Source organism: Cervus elaphus, chromosome 24 (assembly GCF_910594005.1).
Source record: "Cervus elaphus chromosome 24, mCerEla1.1, whole genome shotgun sequence".
In the NCBI taxonomy this organism is placed as follows: Eukaryota; Metazoa; Chordata; class Mammalia; order Artiodactyla; family Cervidae; genus Cervus; species Cervus elaphus.
In genome coordinates, this window is record NC_057838.1 from 62,845,922 (window position 1) to 62,868,938 (window position 23,017).

The following is a 23,017-nucleotide window of genomic DNA, read 5'->3' on the forward strand; positions in this document are numbered from 1 at the left end:
CACACACATTCACACCGCATTTCATAATGTCAGATGTCCAGTTAGTATTCAGTTCACCAATATTTCCTAAATTATCTCATTTGTTTTTTTACTAACTGTTGGCTTGTTCAAAGTAGAATCTAAATTTCTTTTAATCCATAATTCTTCTATAGGAAATATTCTTTAATACAATTTGAATTTTGCTTGTGTTTTAAAGATGGTAGAGATTTATTGTGTTTATAACAGGAAGAGAGAAGGGATAAGAGACCAAGTATAGGTGGTTGGAGCAGTAGATGGTACAGGGAGAGATGATGGATGGGGTCCTTGCATGAATGGTGTCCTTGGAAAGGAGAATGATATGCATTTCTTATATTCTCTAGTTTGACAGGTTTCTGTGTTGTTGTTTTTTCCAAATCAAAAAAAAAAAAAAAGTGAAGGTGGAGGATCATACCTCTTTGACAAATAGGAAGGAAAGAAGTAACCATGGACTCATGTAGATAAGTTTGGAATAGAGACAAGGTCAGTGGAAGAATACTGTTTTCTATAAAGTAAGAGTTTACATGGGATAGAGGATGCTGGCGAGAAGAGTACAGAAACAACTTTTTAGAGATTGAAAAAGGAACTTGTGTAGAAACATTTTTATAGGAACGGTGTACATTCAGTATGGTAGTAAATCGAGTGTCATGGCAAGTAAAAGGAACAGCCGAAAACAATGTAGTGTTTATAGCTCAACTGTTGCTAACTTAGGGTGTGTTGTGGCCTTATGATAGCAGCCTTCACCTGTGCCCATTCTGGGAAGGGCACAGATTTCTGGTTGAAGCAATATGAGCATACTGTGGTTTTTGTTTTTTGTTAGTGAATTTCTAAGACAAGCATGCTGGTTTGTTTTACAGCAAACCAAAAAGAAACTGTTAACTCAAAGTCAATCTCTTTTTCTTCTTGAGACCTTCAGTGCTTCAGTGTTTTCAAATAGTATTAGAACTCTAGAAGTCTTTTAAAAACATCTCCAGCAATTTAGGGATGGCCATATATCATTCAAATCAGGAAGGTTAATGGAGTCTTTGCCTGTTTAGTGCAGAGGAGAAAGACATCCTAATATAGTTGGATATGAACATTTAAAGCTATTTTATTATAAAAAGTGGAATTGGTGGAAAATCTGAGAAAAGAGTTTTCTTCTGTCACGTGTTTCTATTTTTAGAAAATAGAACTAGAAGTACTTCAATTTTTATTTTGAAATAATTACAGATACACAATGAAAGAATAAAACAAATAAAACAAAGAACTTTCACATGTTTTTCCAGATTCACCAATCAGTAGCATTTTGCCACAATTGCTTTATCATTCTATAATCAATATATGTATGAATATACACATTATTTCCCTAGCTAATCTTGTTTTATCTTTGTGGTAATAATTTAAGACATTCTCATATGTGTTACTTATAGTGTCAACAGCCATTGAAAATATATATTCCTAGATTTATTTCCCCATCTTATCTATGAAACCCTCTTGCCAGCATTAATTTTGTTATCTTTCCATGTACTTTAAACATCGTCATATAATTTAGTGCTTAATGAGATAATGAGATATTTTATTATATGTACTCCCATTCCTCAGATGGTTAAATTTCTATCACAAAAACATAGTGAAGCGTGAACTTTGTCCTGGACTTCTTGACTCTGGGGGGAGAAGGGGGGGTGCTGGGGGAGGGGCTAGAAGAATGATAGTAAATATGAGCCTACAGTGTAGTACATAGAGGTGTAAAGTATAGACTAACAGACTTTTGTAAGTGGAAGGGAGCTTAGATCCCAGGTATTGGTAGAATGCTTTGATGGTACAGGTGAGAATATTGAAGTTTGAAGGAATTAAATGAGTTAACTCTTTGGATCAAGCTAGATTAGTGCCTTCGTTTTCTGCCCCAGTCCATGCCCTTTTTGGCTTCTTTATCTTTTTTACTTGACTCTCCAGATAAATAGCAGAATTCTCCAGAGGGAGAATATATCTAAATACTCTTAAGGCATCAGTTCTCAAGCTTTTTGGCCTCAAGACCAGTTTTCATGCTTAAAAATTAGGAAACTTCCGAGTATGTTCTCTTGTGTTGATGGCATACATAGTCAAGGTTTATCAAATTATACACTTTAAATATGTGGAGCTTATTGTATGTTTGATGTACCTCAGTAAAGCTATTTACAAAATTATTAAGAACCCCAAAGAACTTTTTTTATATAATGGGTTTTATCTATCAATATTTATAAATTGGATATTAAAATGGAGACTTTAGAAACATTTTTCAAAACAGCAACAATAAATATTATTTATATTAATTATAATTTATATTAAAATATATAATGATATGTTAATGTTAACACCCTGCTCAAGGGTTAACATTTTTAATGAGTGTACTTTTTAAAAAAAAGTGTTCAGTAAGAAGGCTGGTGTTATATCTAAATTTCTGGTGAACTGTCTGGTTTAATAGAAGACAGCTGCATTCAATCTGTCACAGTATGTTGTTTGAGTTGAACTATAAGAAGAAAATCCATCTCACATATATATACATATGTAAGTTAAGATAAAGGATATTTTGATAGTTTTTTCCTCAGGTAACTAGATATTCTTTGATTTGACATCATAATTGGAGAAGTGGTCATTTCTTAAAGGTTACTTGCATTGTAGAATCTGAAACCATATCAATGAACTTTTTTTTATTAAGATCTATTGGTCTGTGTTGGAGTTTGAATGGCTCTTATCTGATACAATTATTCAGGCTTTGATATATAGAGATACAGATATTACTAGACTAATTGACACTTTAAATATCTAGCTATTTGCCTTTTCTGTAAAATGCTTCCAATTTCATAGAAATAGAAACTGGCCTTTTTTTTCCCCCATTCTACATTTATGGGAGAACCAAAGTGTCTAGGGTTTTTTCCATTGTATTAAGTAAATTACTTCTTATTTTAAATTTCATTTTTCATTCTTTGTCTGAAATAGACTCTCTAAGTAGATTGCAGTTATGCTTTTTAAAAAAAGAAAAAAAACAGAAAAAACCCCACATTTATTCTGAAGGCTGTTGTTCCTGCAAGGGAGTTTTCCTGCTTATACTTTGGAGTTTTAAGAAGGAAATCTAGGTCAGTAACACTGAATGAAAATGTGGGAGAGAGCCTGTGTCAAAAATGCTCATTATTAACACTGTTGGCCAGAAGCTATTCTGAACATTGCTTCCAGGCTGGGCTGCCTCACCAGCACAGAGAGGAGATTACCGGAGGTGCTTATTCTTCTCCAGAATGTGTGGGCAAAATGTACCCACTTCACTGATTAACAACTGCTTTATTTCCCAAAGGATAAGAAATTTAAGCAGAATCACAGCCTTTTAAAGTTTATTTTAGAAATGATAGACTGTTGCTTAAATGTTTCTTGTGTTTCTTAATGCTTTTCATATTAAATATAAATCGCTTTCCAAGAAGGTTGATGTATAGTATGAATTTGTTAAATCATCCAGTCTAGAATAATGACCCTTGTGGTAATTTTGATACCACCTTATTTTTTGAGCACAATTCTGTGCCATGCACTGAGCTAAGCATTATGAAGAAATAAAGTGATAAAAGCATACTTTTTACTCTTTAAAGAACACATATTAATGATTTGGAGAAATAAGATTAACACATGTTAAATAATGGATTTTTTAAATGATGAACATAGAATACTTTAAAAGTTGGTTTTTTAAAAATAAAGACTAATAAAAAAATATGTGGTTAAGGGCTAAATTGTTTGCTAAGAACAACAACAAATGTTGAAAGAGCTAAGAAAAGGAAAATGAGCATTAAAATCTGAAGAGAGGCTCTGTGGAAGCTCTGACTTGGTCCTGGCCTTGGGTTGTTGGTACAAGAGGGAACATTTCAGACAGGTGGATCACATGAGCAAAGGCATAGGGGCTAGAAGCACAGGCTTCGGTAGGGGCCGTTAGGGTACTAACCTGCTTTCCTGTTGGAGTCACAGGAAATAAGCCTGGCATGGGTTCATTTCAGTGGATGACGAATGGTATTAGATTAGCACCCAACACTTTCATTCTTATTCTGTGGGAAGCATTTGTTAAAACCCTAAGCAGATTGACTTTATTAGCTTTGAAATAAGAGATGGTAGATGCACCTTCTCTAAGTAGGCCATAATTCAAAGATTGAAATGCTAATACTTTCCTGTGTAATGTAAAATTATTCTTTTATTAGTGTAATTCTGGAACTGAACAAGTATCCTTAGAGGGCATTATTGAGACGGGGAGAAATAAAAAGGCTGTCCTTTGTTTACACGGTTAGCTTTCAGCAGAGCAGAGTCTAGCGCTTAATCTATACTAGTACTCAACCCTTTGCTTGCTGGCTTGCGTGCTTGTTTACTGTCTCCCTCCCTCTATCCCTCCTATCCCTTCTGTGGTTTAAACACCTTTGCAGATTTACTAGAATATTTACTAATAGTTAAGTGGGGGAAAGAAAAACTATTCTCGAAGACAGCCAAAGAGCCAAGTTTTGAGACTATTGCTTACAGTCTGTTGAGTCAGTTACAAATGGAGTGCTATTGTCAACCTCAAGGCATCAGAAAAATCTTGTTTTCTCTTATCATCTTCTGGTTGATTTCTCCTTAATAATTCAGAATGGGGCCGTGCTATTACATTTGTTTTTTTTTATTTGAGAACTAAGCTAAATTAATTCTATAAAATCTTAACGTATGTCTACATGAAAACCTGTACTTGAATGTTCATAGCAGTTTTATTTCAAAAGACAGAAATAGAAACAATCACATGTTAACAGTGGTACCTTATAACTTTTGTTTCCTGTTTCTGTTTGAAGGGTTTCCAACTGAATTCCTTGACGAGAAGGTAGCCTACCAGGGATTTCAGAACAGCCAGAACTGGCCAGAAAATACAAACTTTTGCTTTGAACCCGAGCACGTGGTAAATCCTATCCAGACTGGTAAGTGCAAGACTTGCTTGTGACCGCTGAATGTAATAACTTAAACATGAAAAGCCTCCAATCACCACTCAGATAAAACATTTCAGCCTAAATATTGCTCGTAAAGCACAACCAAGGTATAATTATTCTCTCTGAACATTTAGTTGACCTTTTTCCTCTCTATCCTTTCCTCTGAGGCAAGTGCCCCTTTGTTCTCTCCCCTTCAAAACCTGTTTTGACTAAATGAACTGAAATTCATCTTCATTGAGGACTAAACGATCAGTTGTACCCTAGAACTTTAATTCTTCTGTAGAGAATTATAGTAATAAGGACACCATTTGTGGAATGCCTGTTTTGTTCCAGGCACAGTGCTAGAGCCTCAATATATGTACTCTCTACATTTATTACCTAACTCTGCCAAATATATATTATCTTCATTTGACAAAAGACAAAATGAAAAGCTATACCCGTTTCTATAAAATTCAAGCTAATTTATATAGAGAAAAAAAGCTGTAGTTGCCTAGAGCTAGAAGTGGCAGGAGGGGTGGGCTGCATAAGGACCTCAAAGCAGTGGCATTGATGCCTCCATGTCAGAGCAATCAAATTGAGAGCTCAAGGTATTTGTTTCCACTTACACTATATGGTTTCTTTTTTGTTGTCTAACTTATAAGGTGCTCATAACAGATTCCAAATGATCTAGTACTTGATGTTCTGTACCACTCTCCAGTCATTGGTTACCCTGGATATATGTAATTTTAAAAGAAGCTTTATTGAGATATTGGAGAAGGAAATGGCAGCCCACTCCAGTATTCCTGCCTGGAAAATCCCGTGGACCGAGTGGCCTGGTAGGCTACAGTCCATGGAGTCACAAAGAATTGGACACGACTGAGTGACTTCTCTTCTTTTTTATTGAGATATAATTCACATACCATACAATTCACCCATTCAAAGTATACAATTAAGTGGATTTTAGTATATTTATATATATGTATAGCCATCACAAGAATCCATTTTAGAATTATCACCCCCTAAAGAAACTCAGTACTTCTTAGATCTCACTCCCTACCTCCTTATCCACCCTAGCCCTAAGCCACCACTAACTTACTTTATGTCTCTGTATATTTACCTGTGAAGCTGTGAGTGGGAGATTCCCTTCCACTAAGGGGAGGGAATGTAGAAAAAGAAAGGTCTTCATCTCTCCTCCATCTTTAGTTCTCAGCTTAAATATTTGTCTAGTGAAGACCTTTCTTGACTTGAACTAAAGTATATCCATCTATTAAATGTTTTCAACCCTTATCTTAATACATCTTAGGATTTTTAGAGTGCTCAGGGTCTGCATATCATACACACCCAGTAAAATATATTGGCCACCTGATGCGAAGAGCCGAGTCATTGGAGAAGACCCTGATGCCCAGAAAGATGGAGGGCAAGAGGAGAAGGGGGCAACAGGGGATGAGATAATTGGATGATATCACCAATTCAATGGACATGAGTTTGAGCAAGCTCTGAGAAATAGTGAAGGAATGGGATGGTGTGCTGCAATTCATGGGGTCGCAAAGAGTTGGACATGACTGAGCAACTGAACAGCAACAAAATAGTAATGAATAAATGACAGAATTTCATAGAAATCTTTGATTTTTACATGTGATTTGGCAGCTTCCTCTCCTAATACGCGAAGCATGCAACCTTTATTTCTGGTGCTCGTTTAAGGCCTAGACTTCCAGTGCGGCCGCCTTTGGCAGTAGTAGTAGAGAATTAGCATTCACTGAGAATAGAAATGCATGTTCTCAGGTCCTGGCAATCTGTTAAGGCTTTCCAGAGTAACTCAGATGTATGTTGCATTTTGAGATCCCTCCTTAGAGAGCAGAATTCTTGCTTGGCCTGAGTGGCTTTGCTCTTTTTTTGTAAGAAGGTAGAGTTTATCTGATGTTTTTAGTGCTTTTCCTCATGCCAGCTCCTGAGTATAGAGTTCATTCTCTTCAGATGCCAGCTGTTCACCTTGTCTCATTCAGACAGCTTTTGGTTTGTTTTTTTTTCCAGACAGCTTTTGAAATGCAGTTTTCTTCATGATGTTCACAGGAGGTGAAAATGTCCTTTTTACTTTTTTTTTTTTTAATAGCCTAAAATGAATGTCTGCTCTGTAAATACATATTGAAAATTTAGTTTTATTTGTACTGTCACCTCCTAGTATAGACTTAAGCGTGAATTTTACTTTCAGTTTTGTGTATTTGTTGCCTGTCAGATTTAGATAATCAAATATTAGAGAATATGAGATTTTTGTATTTTTAACTGTGAAAATGAATTAGTGAATATTTGATTCCCTGGCACGTTCAGTCACATATTATCTTATTTAACACACTGTTGACAATACACAATATTCAATAATATTGAATATTCATTCAATAATAAATGCTAATCTTTCTAGTTATATTCTGGAAATGAGTTTTATTTATTTATATATTTATTTATTTTGTTTATTTTTTTTTGGAAATGAGTTTTAAATTCCTTCTTTATTCCAGATCCCTTTAAGATGCACCATGATGACGGCCTAGAAGATTTGCTCTTTCTCCCCAGTGGAACAACCAATACTTCAGCATTTGTAGAACAAAATGATTCCCTGAAAGACAATTATGGTATGATTTCTCTAACTGGATTTATTTCTTAACTGCAGACAATTAATGTGGCCTTTCATTCATCACATTTGAAGTGAACCACTAGGGAACCACTCTGACTGTCGCAAGACTGTTTCTAAATTGGGCTTCCCTGATGGCTCAGTAAGTAAAGAATCTGCCTGCAGTGCGGGAGATCCAGGTCCAATCCCTGGGTCAGGAAGATCCACTAGAGAAGGAAACGGCAACCCATTCCAGTATTCTTGCCAGGAAAATTCCATGGGCAGAGTTTTAGTCATAGAGAATTCATAGTTGAGCTGCTCAGGGGCTGCTCACCTCCTCTTATGGGAGAATCTTGAATCCTGTATCCTAGGGCCAGGTTCCGTCTCCACATTTTATTAGCTCATGGCCTTATTAAGCAAGTTATGTCCTCCCTAAAGTTTGATTTCTTTATAAAATGGAGCCACCATTAGTTCTTACCTTAAAGATGTGGTGATGATTAAATAAAATTATGTAAAAGTATACCACGTAGTGTCTGGTACATAGTAAAACATTAAACAGATCTTAGTTATCAATTAGTAGTATCCTCATTCCTGGTTTTATATAGCTTAACATGAATGTGACCAAGGTCCTGTAGGGCAGGCAAAACTTTACTTCTGCTCATCTTCGGTGTTCAGTTGAGTTTAATAAAAAGATTTATCCAAAAAAAGGCAAATAATTTGTTCTTCCCTGGTGGCTCAGATGGTAAAGAATACGCCTGCAATGCGGGAGAGTTGAGTTCAATCCCTGGGTTGGGAGGATCCCCTGGAGGAGGGCATGGCAACCCACTCCAGTATTCTTGCCTGGAGAATCCCCATGGACAGACAAGCATGCAGCATACATCACTTGGGAAGAAAGCAACTCAAAGTGGTAGCTTAGAAATTCAGTTTGTGTAACATCCTCAAGAAAGAGTAATAAACTTACAGAGAAATGACAGGAAAAATGAAGCAGTTTTACACTTCCAAGAGTCATATTGTGGGAGCATAAATATGTGGGAGGGAACAAATGGAGTCAGGTTTGTTGGCAGATTCCTCTGGTGCCCTCTCTGGCCTGATAAGCATCTCTTGCCAGTGAAAGGAAAATTTATATCCTGCCTTTAGTCAGAAAGATGGTAGCTTTTTCTGGGTTTGCTGTTTGCTTGGTTGCCTTCAGCTCAAAATTTTTATGTCAAAGTGGCGTATCTGGGGGTGACATGTTCTGGTTTCCTTCAGTACCCATCATCAGTAAGTCCCACTTCAAATTATGTTGATAATTTTGTTTTTTGTAAAGATCCTGACTAGTAGTAATATGTCTCACTTGTGCTTTCCTGTGGCCTGATGATCTCGTGGAAGAAGGATGTTAAATAAATTGACTTTGATGCTGTTGTCTAATCTCCTGAGTTGATTTTGGCTTTGACTCCTGGTTTATTGTTTTTTTCCAGCTCACTAGCTAGGGAGTCACTTAGTTGCAGTGACTTCTCTCTTTACAGCATCTTTATTCTCTTCCTGTATTCTCTCTCTGCTTTATCCCAATGAATGCCCCTATCACTTCATACCTAGAGTATCTCAGTAGTCACCTGTCAGAATCCTGCTCCCTTTTAAAATTATTTCTGAATATACCTGACCACTCTGACTTCTTGTTCTTTATTCATATCTCATTTTCATGATTAATACCTTAAGACAGCACCCCCTGTCCTTTGGGGTTTTTTTGCTCTTGATTTATCTGGTTTTCCAGCTCCTCCTTCTGTTGTTTGTTCTAATCTTGTTTTACCTCTCTGGTTTACAAGACCTGTTTAAATCAGATTAATCTCATAGTCCCAGAAGCATTCATGTGCTTTTGGCATCTTCATCCTTTGCTTTGCTCAGTGCTCAATTTCCATTCCTGAAATTGACTTCTTTCTCCTCTCTTCTTACTCTTGTTTCTCCTCTGAAACCTTCTGTGACTGTTCTGGTCTTCTTCATGGTTGTTTGTAAACTCTAATAACATTTAGTCCATACAACACAGTTTTCCTTGTTTGATATATGTGTCTCTTGCCTCTCTATTGTAATCCTGATGGCAAGGACCCGGTGATATTGAATCCCATGTGGTATTATGTCTGGCAGAGGACAGCATAATAATAATACTTTAAATCTGTCTAGTTCTTAATAATTTACAAATCATTTTCACAAAATTGTAAGTTTTGAATCTTTGCAAAACACTGTAGAAGGTGGCCAGTCAATGTTGATTAATGGTGTGACACCCTAACAATAGCCAAACCTGACAAACATCAGCAATTTTTACTTTTAAACTTTCTTGCTTTCTTTCTCATTGTTCCTTTTGACCTATGTCTTTATGGCAGTATATAAACTGATTTTAAATATCAAATGTATTTTTTCCTCAATGTTGACTGAGTTTCAAAAATGGATTTCTGTTTTACTATTAGGTATGTTACCCTGCGACACATTTGCTTCTGCAGCTGTTGTTCCTCAGGGGTGGTCTGCGGAAGCCCCAAACCCTGCACACTTGGAATCCTTCATTTCCCCCGAGGCCGTTTCACAGCCTCTGCAGCCCACAGCAGGTACATTATTAGACTCCTTCTTTGCACTTAATAGTTACAGTATCAGTAATCATCATATAGTTTTTAGCCTTCTGCTTGCAGTATTGATAAAATTTTCACAACTGTCACAGATGTTTTTAAACTTTTGAACTTTTTAAACTTTTAAATGTTTTTAAAGTACTGATTTCACAGCTGGAGGAATTAAGTTGTAGTTGAAATACAATTAGGGTTAGAGGACAAAGACAGTCCGTGTAATTCAGTGCAGATTTAGAACTCTGAGGTAGGGGGTTTCTTGATGTCCACATGTTCCCTTTCTGCCACTAATTGGGTACCTGTGTGTGTTTTTTGGTTTTGGGGTTTTTTTGACCTGTGTTTTTTTTTCTCCTTTGCCTTTCCTCCTCCACTATATGTTCTGCCAGTATTTTTTATTCTTCTCAATATTGAAACTGTTGAAGAGTAGCAACAAATGCATTAACTGGACAGCTTTTTAGTTATGTTTAGGACGTTATGGTCAAAAAAGCCAGATCTCTCATGCTCTAAAAAAGTAAGTTTTGAGTGAAGAGCTATGAGCAGGCAATGATGGATCCTAAGTGTCCGACTAAGTGTCCAACTTGCTTCCATTAGAACCAGCTGAGAAAACAGAAATGGCATCAGGAGAAGAGGGAGCGCCAGCAGAAGCATTGGAGATGATGATGAAACTGCAGGCTACTGACATGGCGCCATCTCGAGAAGCGGAGATGGTCCTGGCCAAAGACGTGGAGTCACCTGCCAACCCAGATGAGGCACTGCGCAAGGACATGGAGTCATCCATCGAATCAGATAGGGCCTTAGTCAAGGATGTGGTACTACCCGTACAAACAGAGGAAACTGCAGTTAAGGATGTTGTATTGCCCACAGAAGCAGATGTGTCTTTGGACGAGGACATGTTACTGTCCACAGAAACAGAGGTATCCGCAGCCCAGGACGTGCCACTGTTCAAAGAAACAGAGAGCACACCACCTATTACAATGGATTTGACCCCAGCTGAGGGCACAGTCCCACCTACAGACCAAGAGATGGCCCCAGTCAAGGGTGTAGCGTCACTCTCAGAGATAGAGGCGCCCCTGGATGAGGACATTGTGTCATCCACAGAAATACCCTCAGCCAAAGAGATAGCCCTGTCCTCAGAAACAGAGGTGGCCCTGATCAGGGAAATGAGACCACCCCCAGAAACAGAGGCAGCTCTAGACAAGGACATGGCTGCACCTCCAGAAACAGAAGTCATCATGCCAGTCAAAGACATGGCTCCACCCCCAGGAATAGAGACGACCCTGGCCAAGGACGTGGCTCCATGTCAAGAAATAGAGGTGACCCTGGGCAAGGATACAGTTTCACCTCCAGAAACAGAGATGGCCCTGGGCAGGAATGTGTCTCTGCCCCCGGAAACAGAGGTAACCCTGGCAAAGGATGTTGCTCGGCCCCCTGAAACGGAGATGAACCTGGCCAACGATGCGGCTCTGGCCAGATTCTCAGAAGCAGAGGTGGTGCCAGTTCCTGTTAAGGACATGGAAACTGCACGGACCCAGGAAGCAACAAGTGGGGATTCCCAGCTAAAACCTCTCCAGGATGAGGGGCAGTCAGCTGTACCTCCTCTCATGACTTCACCAGGTATGGGCTTATGTTTACTTGCAACATTTCTGTCCGTGCAGTCTCCAGAAGGGTAACGGACAAGCGTCATGCCAGGTAAAATGAAGACAGTCCCACTGTACTTTGCAAGTCTACACACGCTCCTGCTCCCCTAGAGAGTTTCTTCTCACCTTCACCCTCCTCCAGCTGCCAGCCCCTTCTCCATCCTTGTTCTCGCTCATCTTCCTGTTTTCCTTGTAGATAATTGAAGATTGAAGTAATTAAAGAGAACTTTCACAAAATTCCACTTGCTCATGTATCTTACTACCTGTTTCTTTATCTTAGATTCTGCCTTCCCTCTTGTTGCCATCAGCAAATGGTCCTTGCTCCTAGTCATCAGGGCCAGCATCTTTGTCTTAAACTAAACCCCACCTTGTCTCCTTATGCACATTGCCCTGGCCATTCTCTCTCTTCCTGCCTCTCACCAATTTCCGCCACTCCCCCCGCCCACCCCACTTTATATTGAATCTTTCCCACCAACATAAAAACTGTTGTTATTTTTCCCTTGTGTAAAAAAGCAACAACAAAAAAAACCAACCATCCCAATCCCCCTCGCCCTCCCCCTTCAAACTACCACTCCAGTTCTCTTCTGCCCTCATAGGAGCATCCCTCATTCCTCAAAAACTGTTCCCATTTCCAATTTCTGCCAGGTGGAGAGGTAGCTGAATCAGTGCTTTTCTGAAATCTTTGTGGTTTTGACTTTTACCTTTAGAAGCAGTCATGGCCATGGGCCAAAAGCACAGCTTGCCAGCAGATGAGGATTCTGTGTTAGAAGAACTAGAGCAAAAGAAACCATCCAGTCAAACTTCTGAGCTTCCTTCAGAGACTTCAGGTAAGTCAGGAAACAAAGTGGCCTCTTTGAAACCACTTAAACTGGGAAAGATGGGAAGGTGTTAGAAGACATTGTTCCTGGTTATAAGGTGGTAGTCATCAGGACCACTTACGAAGCATCTCTCTTTCTTAACCAGATTTTGTGTTGATTAGGCAGAGAGTCATCTTATTAGATATTTTAAAGTTATCATTGCATCAACCTAAGACACGTCATCCAAGACAGCCATTTCTGTTATATCCTGCGTCGCCTTAGGCAGGTTATTTAGTTTCCTTATATCCAGTTAACTCAGTTCTAAGACGAATGAATTGGTCACATGTTCTGTTACTCCTTGTTAGTTACAGTTCGCTCCATGGCCCAACAGCTTCAGCCATTACCTAGGAGCTTATTAGAAATGCAGGATTGTTGGCTCCTCCTCAGGCCTTCAGTCATAACATGCATTTTAACAAGTTTCCAGATAATTCTTAAATACATTAAAGGAGCCTAAAATACTTGCTAACTTGAAAGTTGGATTATTCAGTGAGCTTCACACGGTTTTGATGCTAAGCCAGGAGCATGTACACGTGATTATCAACTTTATCAACTTAGTGATTCTTTGTCTGCTATTCTGTGACTGTGGTTAGAACATGCACTTGGGGGCAGGGTCCAAGACTTAGTTCACTTGGAATCTCTACTGCTTTGAACACTGTCTAGCACCAAGTAAATAAATATATGACTTTTAAAATGTTGTTTTAGTGATTCAGCATATCATTAAAGATTTCGCAAGTCCTTGTGTACATGTCATGCTAAGACATAAGTTCCCAGGCATGAACTCTGAAATCAAAGATTTATGTAACAATTGAATTAAATAGTATAAGAGATAGCACCAAATAGCTGCTGATTAATACCCAAGTTAAATGTTATAAATGCTGTGAGTTGCTAAAGCCTAGCAATTTTCAAGAAAAACAATAATTGGCCTGAGCTATATGTAGTAAATGGTAGGATTTGGAGGACATTGGAGGGATAAAGACAAGAATAAAAGTCACTATTTAAGTATTTTCGTATTCTTTGAAGTCATTCATTGCATCAGACTTGGCAAGAGCAGTCCTAGTCTGCTCTCACGGAGTCTCTTTCCAGGATCTTGGATCCATACTGCATTCATTGACTAAGAGGCCAGAGGTGGTACTAGCTGACTTCCTGAAACTTTGCCAAGGATGCTCACCTTAATTGTTTTAATTCATCACCCTATTTTCCTTATGTATATATCTCTGTCTTTTGGGAAGTACCTTTAGCAACAGAACATTGAAATTTAACACATTTGTCTTTCAAAGTAGGAGGCTATGGTTCTGAAATAGTGTGGCTGTTTCTCTGGCCAAAATACTAATTCAGTATCTTTTCTTTTTCTTCTTTTTTTCCTTTTTTTTTTCTTAAAGTAGTATAGTTCTGTTCTTCTGGTCTGTTTCCCAAGTAATTGGTATAATATTGATAAGTAGTGTAATTTTGGTGACAGGCTATTAGAATTGTAAAATCATATGTATTTCATTCAGTCAATTAATGGGACCAAAAGAGGAGCTTACTGTTGTTATCTTGTGAATTATGTACCTGTTAAAAATAATTACACATAAGCATCAGTTGAGATTTATAGGTATTTAGGTGCATATTATACAGTTCAGAAGATCTCTGTTTGAATTTCTTTTCTCAAGTTTCAATTATTTTGTAAATCTGTTTTGGAAAAAAAAAAAATCTTTACCTGAGATGATGATCTTGGGTCTTTGTTAAATATTTGTTAATTCCAGTTAAGAGTGAGAAATGTTTTGGAAAAAACTGTTTTCCTAAATGAATCAGTTTGTGGGTTGGTGAAAATGTCACTGTTTAAATGTCAGTAAATGGATTTTTAAAAAAAGAAACAATAACCAGGGATTTTCTGTTTGGAATTTTAGCCAGCTTCATGTATTGCAGGTACCCCTCCCACACAAGCCAAACCAGCGTGCAGACCCAGTGACCGCAGGTCCACCCGGCCCACCCGGCCCAGGCCTGCCAGGGTCCCTCCTGAGCTGCTGGGGGGCTCTTCTCCACGGAAGACTCTTGATCCTGGGCTGGGCCCCTGCCCTTTGTCAGAGCTGGGTTGGGTTTCTGGTTCGTCTTCCTGTGGTGAGCCTGGGAACCAGAGGAAAACTATTCATGGTGACTTCCTTGAACCCCAGAGAGATCTTGGCAGGGAAGCCTGGGATATAGAAAGCTCACCAATGATGATGAAGAAAAAAAAGAAGAAACCAAAGCAGAAGAGGTATTCTCAACCCCGGGCTGGGGGCCCTTGGGATGATGACAATGGAGACGAGCCTAAAGGTTATTCCTTTGCCACTGACTCACAGAAGTCAGTTGTGCCCCCCAGCCAGCCCACCACTGGGGGCACAGAACATGGACTAGTCTCCAGAGAGGACTTGAAAGGGGGATGTGAAACTGATTCCAGAGAAGCCAAACTGGTAGCTGAGAGCTTTGTCTCAGACAGTCTAAGTATTCCTTCACGTCCTTTGGAAGAAGCCCCGAAAACTACAGTAAATTCTCAGCCCAAACAGAGAGTTGAGGCACAGGTGAATGGTAACAAGTCAGCACCACAGGGCCAGGACAAGAAATTGCTGCAAGATGAGTGCAAACTGCAGGCTGCACCCCACCTCCAGACTCCTGTGGATGAAAGCCACACAGTCAGCTCCCTCAGTCTGAAAGGACCCCTGACAGAAGTTTCTTCATACAAAGTAGAAATTCCTTTGGAGGTCAGACCCAAAGAGGGTTGCTCTCCCATCATGAACCAAGAGGCTGTGGATGGAGTTTCAAAACCCAGTGCAGCCAAAGAACTGCCTACTTCCATATCTACTTTGACAGCAGGTGATCCATTAGGAAGTAGTCTAAAAGAAGGGAATGATGAAAGTAAAATGACTGAATTGCAGAATGACAAACAGAAAGAGTTTTCTGAAGGAGCTGAAGAGGTTAAAGAACTAAAAAAGGAAAGTGTTCCCAAGCAAAGACATGAGAACAGCATCTCTGCTTCTGAGCAGCTGCAGGACACAGTGTTAGCTCAGGCCCCTGGACTAGGGAATGAACCGTTTAAGAGAATGGCAGGTGATGGCAAAGGCAGGAAGGGAAGAACAAGTTCTGGGAAGGTGAGAGCAAGTTCTGGGAAGGTGAGAGCAAAGTCTGAGCCACCGTTCCTTGCAGACAGCCAGGACAACAGAGCTGTCTTTGTGCCAAGTGGGAGGATGGCTACTGGGGATAAAAGTGAGGAGCTGGGGCTGGATTTTTCAAAGCAGCCAGGGACTGTGACTCAGTTCACTGAAGCAATGGTGATGGGGGAACCTAAGGAGATGACAAACCCTAGGGTGGCAGGCACCTTGCAGGCATTGATTCCTTTGGGAAGCGGGTCAGGCATGATTCAGGCTTCCAGTGCTAGAGCAGAAAGAGGTGCTGTAGCCACAGACATGCCAGTCGGCAGCCAGAGCAAGGAGGAAAAGTGTCCTTGGATGGGTCATGAGGCAGCTCCTTGGATTTTTGAAAAGCCTAAAAAAAGAGGCAGTGAAGGCAAAACCAAAAAGTATAAAAATAATTATTCCACACAGCCTGCTAGAATGGAGAGGAAGGAAGAAATCCTTAACCCACCTTTTGTAAGGAAGGATGGGGTTACTGATAGTACTCCCCATCAAAACAAGGAAATAGAACCTACTGTCCCTTTGTTGTCACGTACATCAGATACACCCACAGTGGAAGTAGTTGACCAAAAGGGTAGAAATGTTGAGGTTAATTCCTTTGAACTTGGGGCTCTTGGCGGAAATAAAACAAACACAGGCAAGGATTCTCCTATTACTGAACTGGCAACCAAGATGACAGACGTGAGTTGCCAAGACCAAATCCACGGGGCAGGATTTGTTCCTTCAGTCCTGTCTGAGGAGAATAAGACAGATGTGGCCAAAGGGCACACTGCAGTGGCTGACGAACCAAATAAAAGGAGTAATGATGGAAAAAGCACAAAGACTAAAAATAGTTTCCCTGAGAAGCACACTCTGGAGAATAAGATAGATGCAACAAAAATACATGTTCCCATGGAAACCATAGGGGACCACAGCATTGAAGGAATGGGCTATGTGGACGAAAATAGCAATATTACATTTACCTGCCCCAGAACTCCACCAGGGTTGATGAATAAGTCAGTCCCCCTGGAGGCTCAGGAATCAGCAGCCTGTACAAAACCACCCACTTCTACTTCTCAAGTAGTAAAGGAAGGTGATTCATTTCCAGGCACCTTGACAGAAAGTAAGCAAGAGACAGCTCCAGCCCAGATTCCCAGATTATTAGATGTAGATAGTTACAGCAAAGATGGCGTCCCAAAGGAAGAAAGACCCGAGGGTCCCTCAGCTGTTATGCCCTCTATGAGCATAGGAGGAGTTGCCATAGAAACAGTTAACAATCATTCTAACTGTCTTCAGAATAAAGGTGAGCTTGCTGGTGCCATGAAAAATGAAGCAGGGAGAGATGGAGGGCATGTGATAGGAGACTCTGAGTCCACTCCCAGTGGTGCATCAAAGCACTCAGTAGAGAAAACCACAGAGCCAGCAGGGGGGCACCTTCTTTCTGGAGTGCCGATAAATGCACCCAGCCTGGCAGGTGAGGTCAGACACCTAGAAGTATGTGCAGATAGGAGTAATTTCCCAACATGTCCAGTAAACAGAGAGTCTGAGCAAGGTTCTGCTCCAGTTTCAATTCCTCACCTACTGGGAGACAAAGCACAAAAGCCCAGTTCCTATAAGGACCAAAGTACTGAAGGTAGAGATTCCAAGGGCCCAGATAATTTGAATAAGGAGGTAGATATGACTCTCTCGCCTCCAGAAAGTGAAAAGGAGAAAAAGGATAAATTGGAAGAAATCAGTCTGGATTCTGACATCAGAGAAATGGCATATGTTTCCTTGGCACCACCAGAACTCCAGTCAGATGTCTTAGATGGCACAATCGAAGTGACTTCTTCATCGATGATAGATGAGTTGGTAATAACTGCTTCCGAAGCTCCTCAACTCCCAGAATCCAAAGGCAAGATCTTGGAGGCACCTAAGAAAATGACAGAAAAATCTGAATCAAAGGCACTGGGAGAAGGGAAGAAGGAAGATAAAAGCAGAGCGGCTGAACCCATGAAAGGCTACATGAGACCTACCAAGTCCCGAGGACTGACTCCACATTTACCAAAATCTACAATCCAGGAGCGAGAGCGATCCAAGCAACTCAAGTCCAGTGGTATGCATCTGCCGTGTGGAAATGTGTGTGCTTGTGGCTTTTGGTCAGCATCAAAAAGGCAAAGAGCTTGTGCTTTGGTTCCATCCAGACTCTAATCATCTTTGTTAACTGTTGATTTGTTGGCATGAAGACCTGTAACTGCTAATTACGTGTTTTCTGCGGCCAAGGCATGCATTGTGTCCAGCTTGGGAGGCTGGTGACCTGGTTGCATGCCTTTTTACCCAGCACTGAACCTTGACTTTCAGGGGAAGTTGAATTTCAAACGATGAATTGTTTAGCAGGATGCCTGTCACCATCTACAATATTCTCAATTAAACAACAAAAATAATGTGCCTCCTATATGTACAGCCAAATTTTAACCATTATTTTGTATAAGGATTCACAGGAGGAAAGAACATTTCGTGTCCAGCTGTGTTGGGGATTTTTTTTTTCCAGTATGCATATGTAGCTTATGCTGGTGGGATTCAATATCCAAATTGCTTTTGGAGTAAATGGAAATGGATGGCCCTTTATGGTAGCCTCCAACCAGATTGGTAGGCACAAACTTTATATATTTGTGTTTCTCATAGTGGGAAATGATCTCTCGATGATGGAGCTGTATCTGTTTTTGGTTTTTTTTTTTCCCTGAAAAGTATACATCTCATCATGGCCTTTGAGGTTGTTCACAGACTACAAACAATGCTGTTTCTTAATCACTGTTTCCCAGCTTGCATGATGTAGCTACTAACTCCAGAAGTGAAAACACGCTGGTTGGCCTTGGGATAGCCAGTTAGGTTTTTGAAGGGGCTTCATCATGGGATGGTGTTCTGCATGGTATGGACTTGTTATTTTGGGTAGAGCTTGTGCTTTGCATGAATTTGTACCCAGTAAGGAATGTGTGTTCTGTGAGTAGAGAATGCTTAAACATTGTTATTTGCCTAAGACATTCTGATCTTTTCCGTTTTTGTATCTTCTTTCTATTAGCTACCCTATTGTCAAGGCCAGAAATGAGAATGTATGTAAAGTGCTTCCAGCTTTCATTAAGATTCCCAGCCCTCTCTCTGGTTCATTAGTTGTAGCTTCTAGACCCTTTCTTTTGTTTCAGCGGTAGTTAAAACCGCTTTTAAGTTAAGTTTTCTGAAACTTAGGCATCTGTTTTAGCTCAGTGTTGCTGAAAAATGTAGAGGAGTTGTTCTGATTGTTGAGGAAACAGGGCGGGTGCTACAGGACTTTTGGGCCCCTCCCTTGGTTAGCCACCCTCAGAGATGTGTGTTAGGAGTAGCTTTGCATAATGGCCGAGGAGGAAGCGATATATCTTGGACAAAATATCTTCTCTAGATTTTATCACACCTTCTCCCTAAGGACAATCTATCTTTTTTTTTTCGCTAATTAAAACTTTGGTAGGTAAAATTAAAATCCTCAAAAAATTAATTTTTGAGTAGACTAATACATTCACATGGTATAAAAGGATATGCAATAAAATGTAAGTCTCCCTCTCTCTTTTAAGCCCCATGCAAGTTTCTCTCTGCAGAGGCAACCATTGTTTACAGTGTCATACACAGCATTCCAGACAGTTTATGCATAAAGAATCAATGACATGTATTTCCTGATTTTATAAAAGTGAGATATACCATGCATAATGACATGTGCCTTACTTTGTAAACCTAATTATTTTAGCGCTCTTTCTAAATCAGCAAAGCAAGGGGCTTCAGTGTTTTTTTAATGTGTACATGTGTGCCAAGTCATGTCCCACTCTTTGCGATCCCATGGACTGTAGTCAGGCTCTTCTGTCCATGGGATCTCCAAGCAAGAATACCAGAGTGCGTTGGCATTTCCTACTCCAGGCAATCTTCCCAACCCAGGGATCGAACCCTCATCTCCTGCATTGGCATGTGGATTCTTTACCACTGGCACCATCTGGGAAGCCCCCTTTTTAATTAGCTGTATAGTATTTCATTGTATGAAAATAACCCTAATATATTTTACTACTTCTTTATTGATAGATGTATAGGTGTTTTCCTTTTTTTTTTCCTATTAGAAACCAGGTACATAAACTAATCTTGTACATACAGAATGTCATACTTAGGTATATACTTTAAAAAGTACATCTATATAATAAAAAGAGGCTTTGAATTTACCCCTCTGGCTTGAAGAATGTGTTTGTCATTTTGACCGGTGTTGCCGAAGTTCCTTATCGGGCCAGAGAGGCACCAGGGCCGTTCTCCACCCTGATCTCGGCCAGTACTTGTTCCTCTGTACTGTCTCTAATAGTGTGGTTTTTCTTTTTTGTTAGGTGTGCCAACCTAATAGGTTAAAAAATTTATTCTTGGTATAAGTTTATTTTGTGTTTTACTTCTTAAATGACTTGCTTTGTTATCTAGTTTATGAAAGCTGTATCTACTCTTGAGTTTATAAAAAATTTAAATTTTTTACATTTTTAATCTTTCTGATCAGTGTAGAATTTGCTTATTTGTTTCTGTGTGTGTGTGTGTGTTTTATTTATGAAATGTGAGACACAATTAGTTGGTTTTCCTACTGTGTTGGGGTACTGTATCTCCCTCTGAAATGCCACCTTTGCTGTGCTCTAAGTAACACAGTGTGGCTTAACAATATATTTTAATATCTAATCGGTCTCTCCCCACATCTTGCCCTATTTTTCACAGTTTTCCTTACTATTCTTGCTTATTATTTCATATAAACTTGACTGTTGGTTCATAGTTTTGCAGGAGGGAATCAGTCAGTCTTGTTCTTGAAATCACAGTAAATGTATAGATTACCCTAGGGAGAGTTGTTGTGTATACTGAGATTTTCTGTCCAACAACATAATACATGCCACGTTCAATAATATCACACGTTTTAAGTTTATGTGTTTTCATCCCTTGCTGGTGTTTTGATGTATTTCCTTTGTGCACATCCTGTATATTTCTAGTAAGTCTTATTTGAAGGTGCTCAGAAAGCAGGTGAATGTTCCAGTGCAGAGAGTGTTGAGCAAGGCTGTGCTCTGAGGCAGGGGACTGCGTTGGAATGGGGAGTGTCTGGGTTTGTCGTGGGGAACGGGTGGGAACGGGGCAGGGTGACCCCTTATGCTCAACCACCGTCGGTTCACGTGGGCTCGGATGTTTCATGCGTAACTGGTAACAGACCTGGGCTTAGTAAATTTTACTTTTGTTCCTCACTTTGAATCATCTCCTGTGGTCAGATGGTGTTACCCATGGTTTTCAGGGTTTGAACAATGTGTTATTAGAGGTATCCTTAAAAATAATAGCAGTTACCGCCTATTGAGTGAGTACTAAGTGCCTAGTTGTCTGCGGGTAGGTGGGTGGTAGTCATGTACACAAACACATGCACTCACCCTATGGGACTTGGAAGGATTCTCCCCATTTTATGTGTGAGAAGATGGTACGGCCACACAGATAGTAATGGGGCAGAATAGAATTTGAACCCAAGTCTTTCTCTCAGGCCCATGCTTTTCTCATTCTTGCCTCAGAGGAACCTTCTAGAAGCTTTAGGTTCTTAAAAGGTGAAAGTTGATGATTAGTAATTATATTTTTAAAATTCTAGTACCTAAGTTGTATTACTAAGCACTTTTCTAGTTGGAAAATGGAGACACATCATGAGGACATAAACTGAATCAGTATCTAATTTAGGATTAGAATCTAGGTCTGTCCAGCATTTTAGTCTCTAGGCAGAGACTGTGTTTGATTTATTCATGTGTTCTCCCTAATACCCAGCATAGAGCTTGACTTTATATATATGATGCCTAATGACAGTTTTTGAATTATAAATGAGTTACCTTTTGCTAGGCTTATCTTCTTTGGAAGTAGAGAAAGTAAATATACTGCTAAAGTCTCTTCCAGCTTCATGATTCCTCTCTTCTTGTTTTTTCATGCCTTAAGTTTAGGGAAACTTCAGCAGAAGGTTCCTTTGCATATTATATGCATGTTTTTCTAAGCAGGGAACATTGAGATACTTCAGGAAATCTGAGCTCAGCTTGTCAGAAAAGGACTTCTTTGGGGACTGTGTGTTTTGTGTAGGGGAGAGCTGTTTTTCTGAAAGGGAGATCCTTCCTGGATTCTGGTATATCCGATGGCTCTATAGTAGGCCCCCTAGAAGGAAGCCAGCGGGGCTGGGCGTGGGACAGTTATCACAGGTCTCCATAGACAGGCCCTTCCCTTTGCCACAGTGAGAGTCTTTTCTCCCTTTTATCTGGCTGCATTCCTTTTTCTTCAGTTTGCTTGAGCCCATCTACTGTCTTAGAACAGTTGGGAATATCAGTTTATGGTAGGAAATTCTCTTGGTGTGAAACTTGAAGTAATTTATAAACACCATTTCCTAACAGTTTCAAGGCCCTTGTACATAAACAAAATATGCTCAGCAGATGAAAAAAATGATTTGTAATCTTAGAGCTGACTACAATCTTACAACTGGAAATGTGCCCATTTGAGACTATCTTAAATGTAGTGCCATTTGTGAAGTTTCCTAATTGCCTTCTTCCCACTTTCCCTCTCATTTTCTGGCTTGTTTTCTTTTTACTAGCTGCATATTAATGAAGGTTATTGGGAAATTCTGTATGTTCCATAAATTAAATTAGTTATCATTTGTTGAAACTTCCTGCATGCTCAGTTAAACTGTTTTAACCCTTGAACAGTTCTGTGCTACTGTTCACCTTCTTTGAACATCTAAATGTTCTGGGAAATGAGTCCGGCAAATATTGGTCGTTCTGCTTTCAAAGGAGTTTCTTCCCCTCACACTCCCTCACCCCTCACTTTTCTTTTTTTTTTTTTTTTTACCCCTCACTTTTCTTTACCCTCTGACTGACAGTAGCATTGGAGGAGTCACACAGCAAATGAAAACCAAAAGCAACTTGCTTCTGACTTTTGGTGTTGTAGATATTTTTACTTCTTTAAAATATGCAGTGGACAGTAGAGGGGACTTCCATTCTTATTTTTACCTGTGACATTAAGTAGGTCATTCAGCCATGAGCAGACTAAAATTGCTGGTTTTTAAGCTGTTTAGCAATGATGGTTATTAGTCTAAGTTTAGACAAAAATCTGATTGTCATATAAACATTTTCTATTGCTCTGCAAACACTGGACACGCAACATGATTTGGATTTTTTAGTATTTAGTTCATTCATTGAACAAACATTTTAATGTATCATTACTCTCACATTCTAAGGGTAGATTGAGAAGACACATCCTTTACGCCT

At 39.6% G+C, this 23,017-nt stretch overlaps 1 protein-coding gene across 8 annotated transcripts in view; it reads left to right on the top strand.

Annotated features, from left to right (window-relative positions):
* The window catches only part of MAP4 (microtubule associated protein 4), a 98,495-nt gene that overhangs the window by 45,665 nt on the left and 29,813 nt on the right, over positions 1-23,017 (top strand). For 5 of the 8 annotated variants that reach the window (XM_043885653.1, XM_043885655.1, XM_043885656.1 and 2 more), the window contains exons 4-9: positions 4,818-4,940; positions 7,439-7,552; positions 9,969-10,103; positions 10,707-11,729; positions 12,460-12,579; positions 14,515-17,829. In XM_043885653.1, the coding sequence (XP_043741588.1) occupies positions 4,818-4,940; positions 7,439-7,552; positions 9,969-10,103; positions 10,707-11,729; positions 12,460-12,579; positions 14,515-17,829 (4,830 nt within the window). The remainder of the gene's footprint in view (positions 1-4,817; positions 4,941-7,438; positions 7,553-9,968; positions 10,104-10,706; positions 11,730-12,459; positions 12,580-14,514; positions 17,830-23,017) is intronic. The other 3 variants (XM_043885659.1, XM_043885658.1, XM_043885660.1) reach the window with 1 other exon arrangement.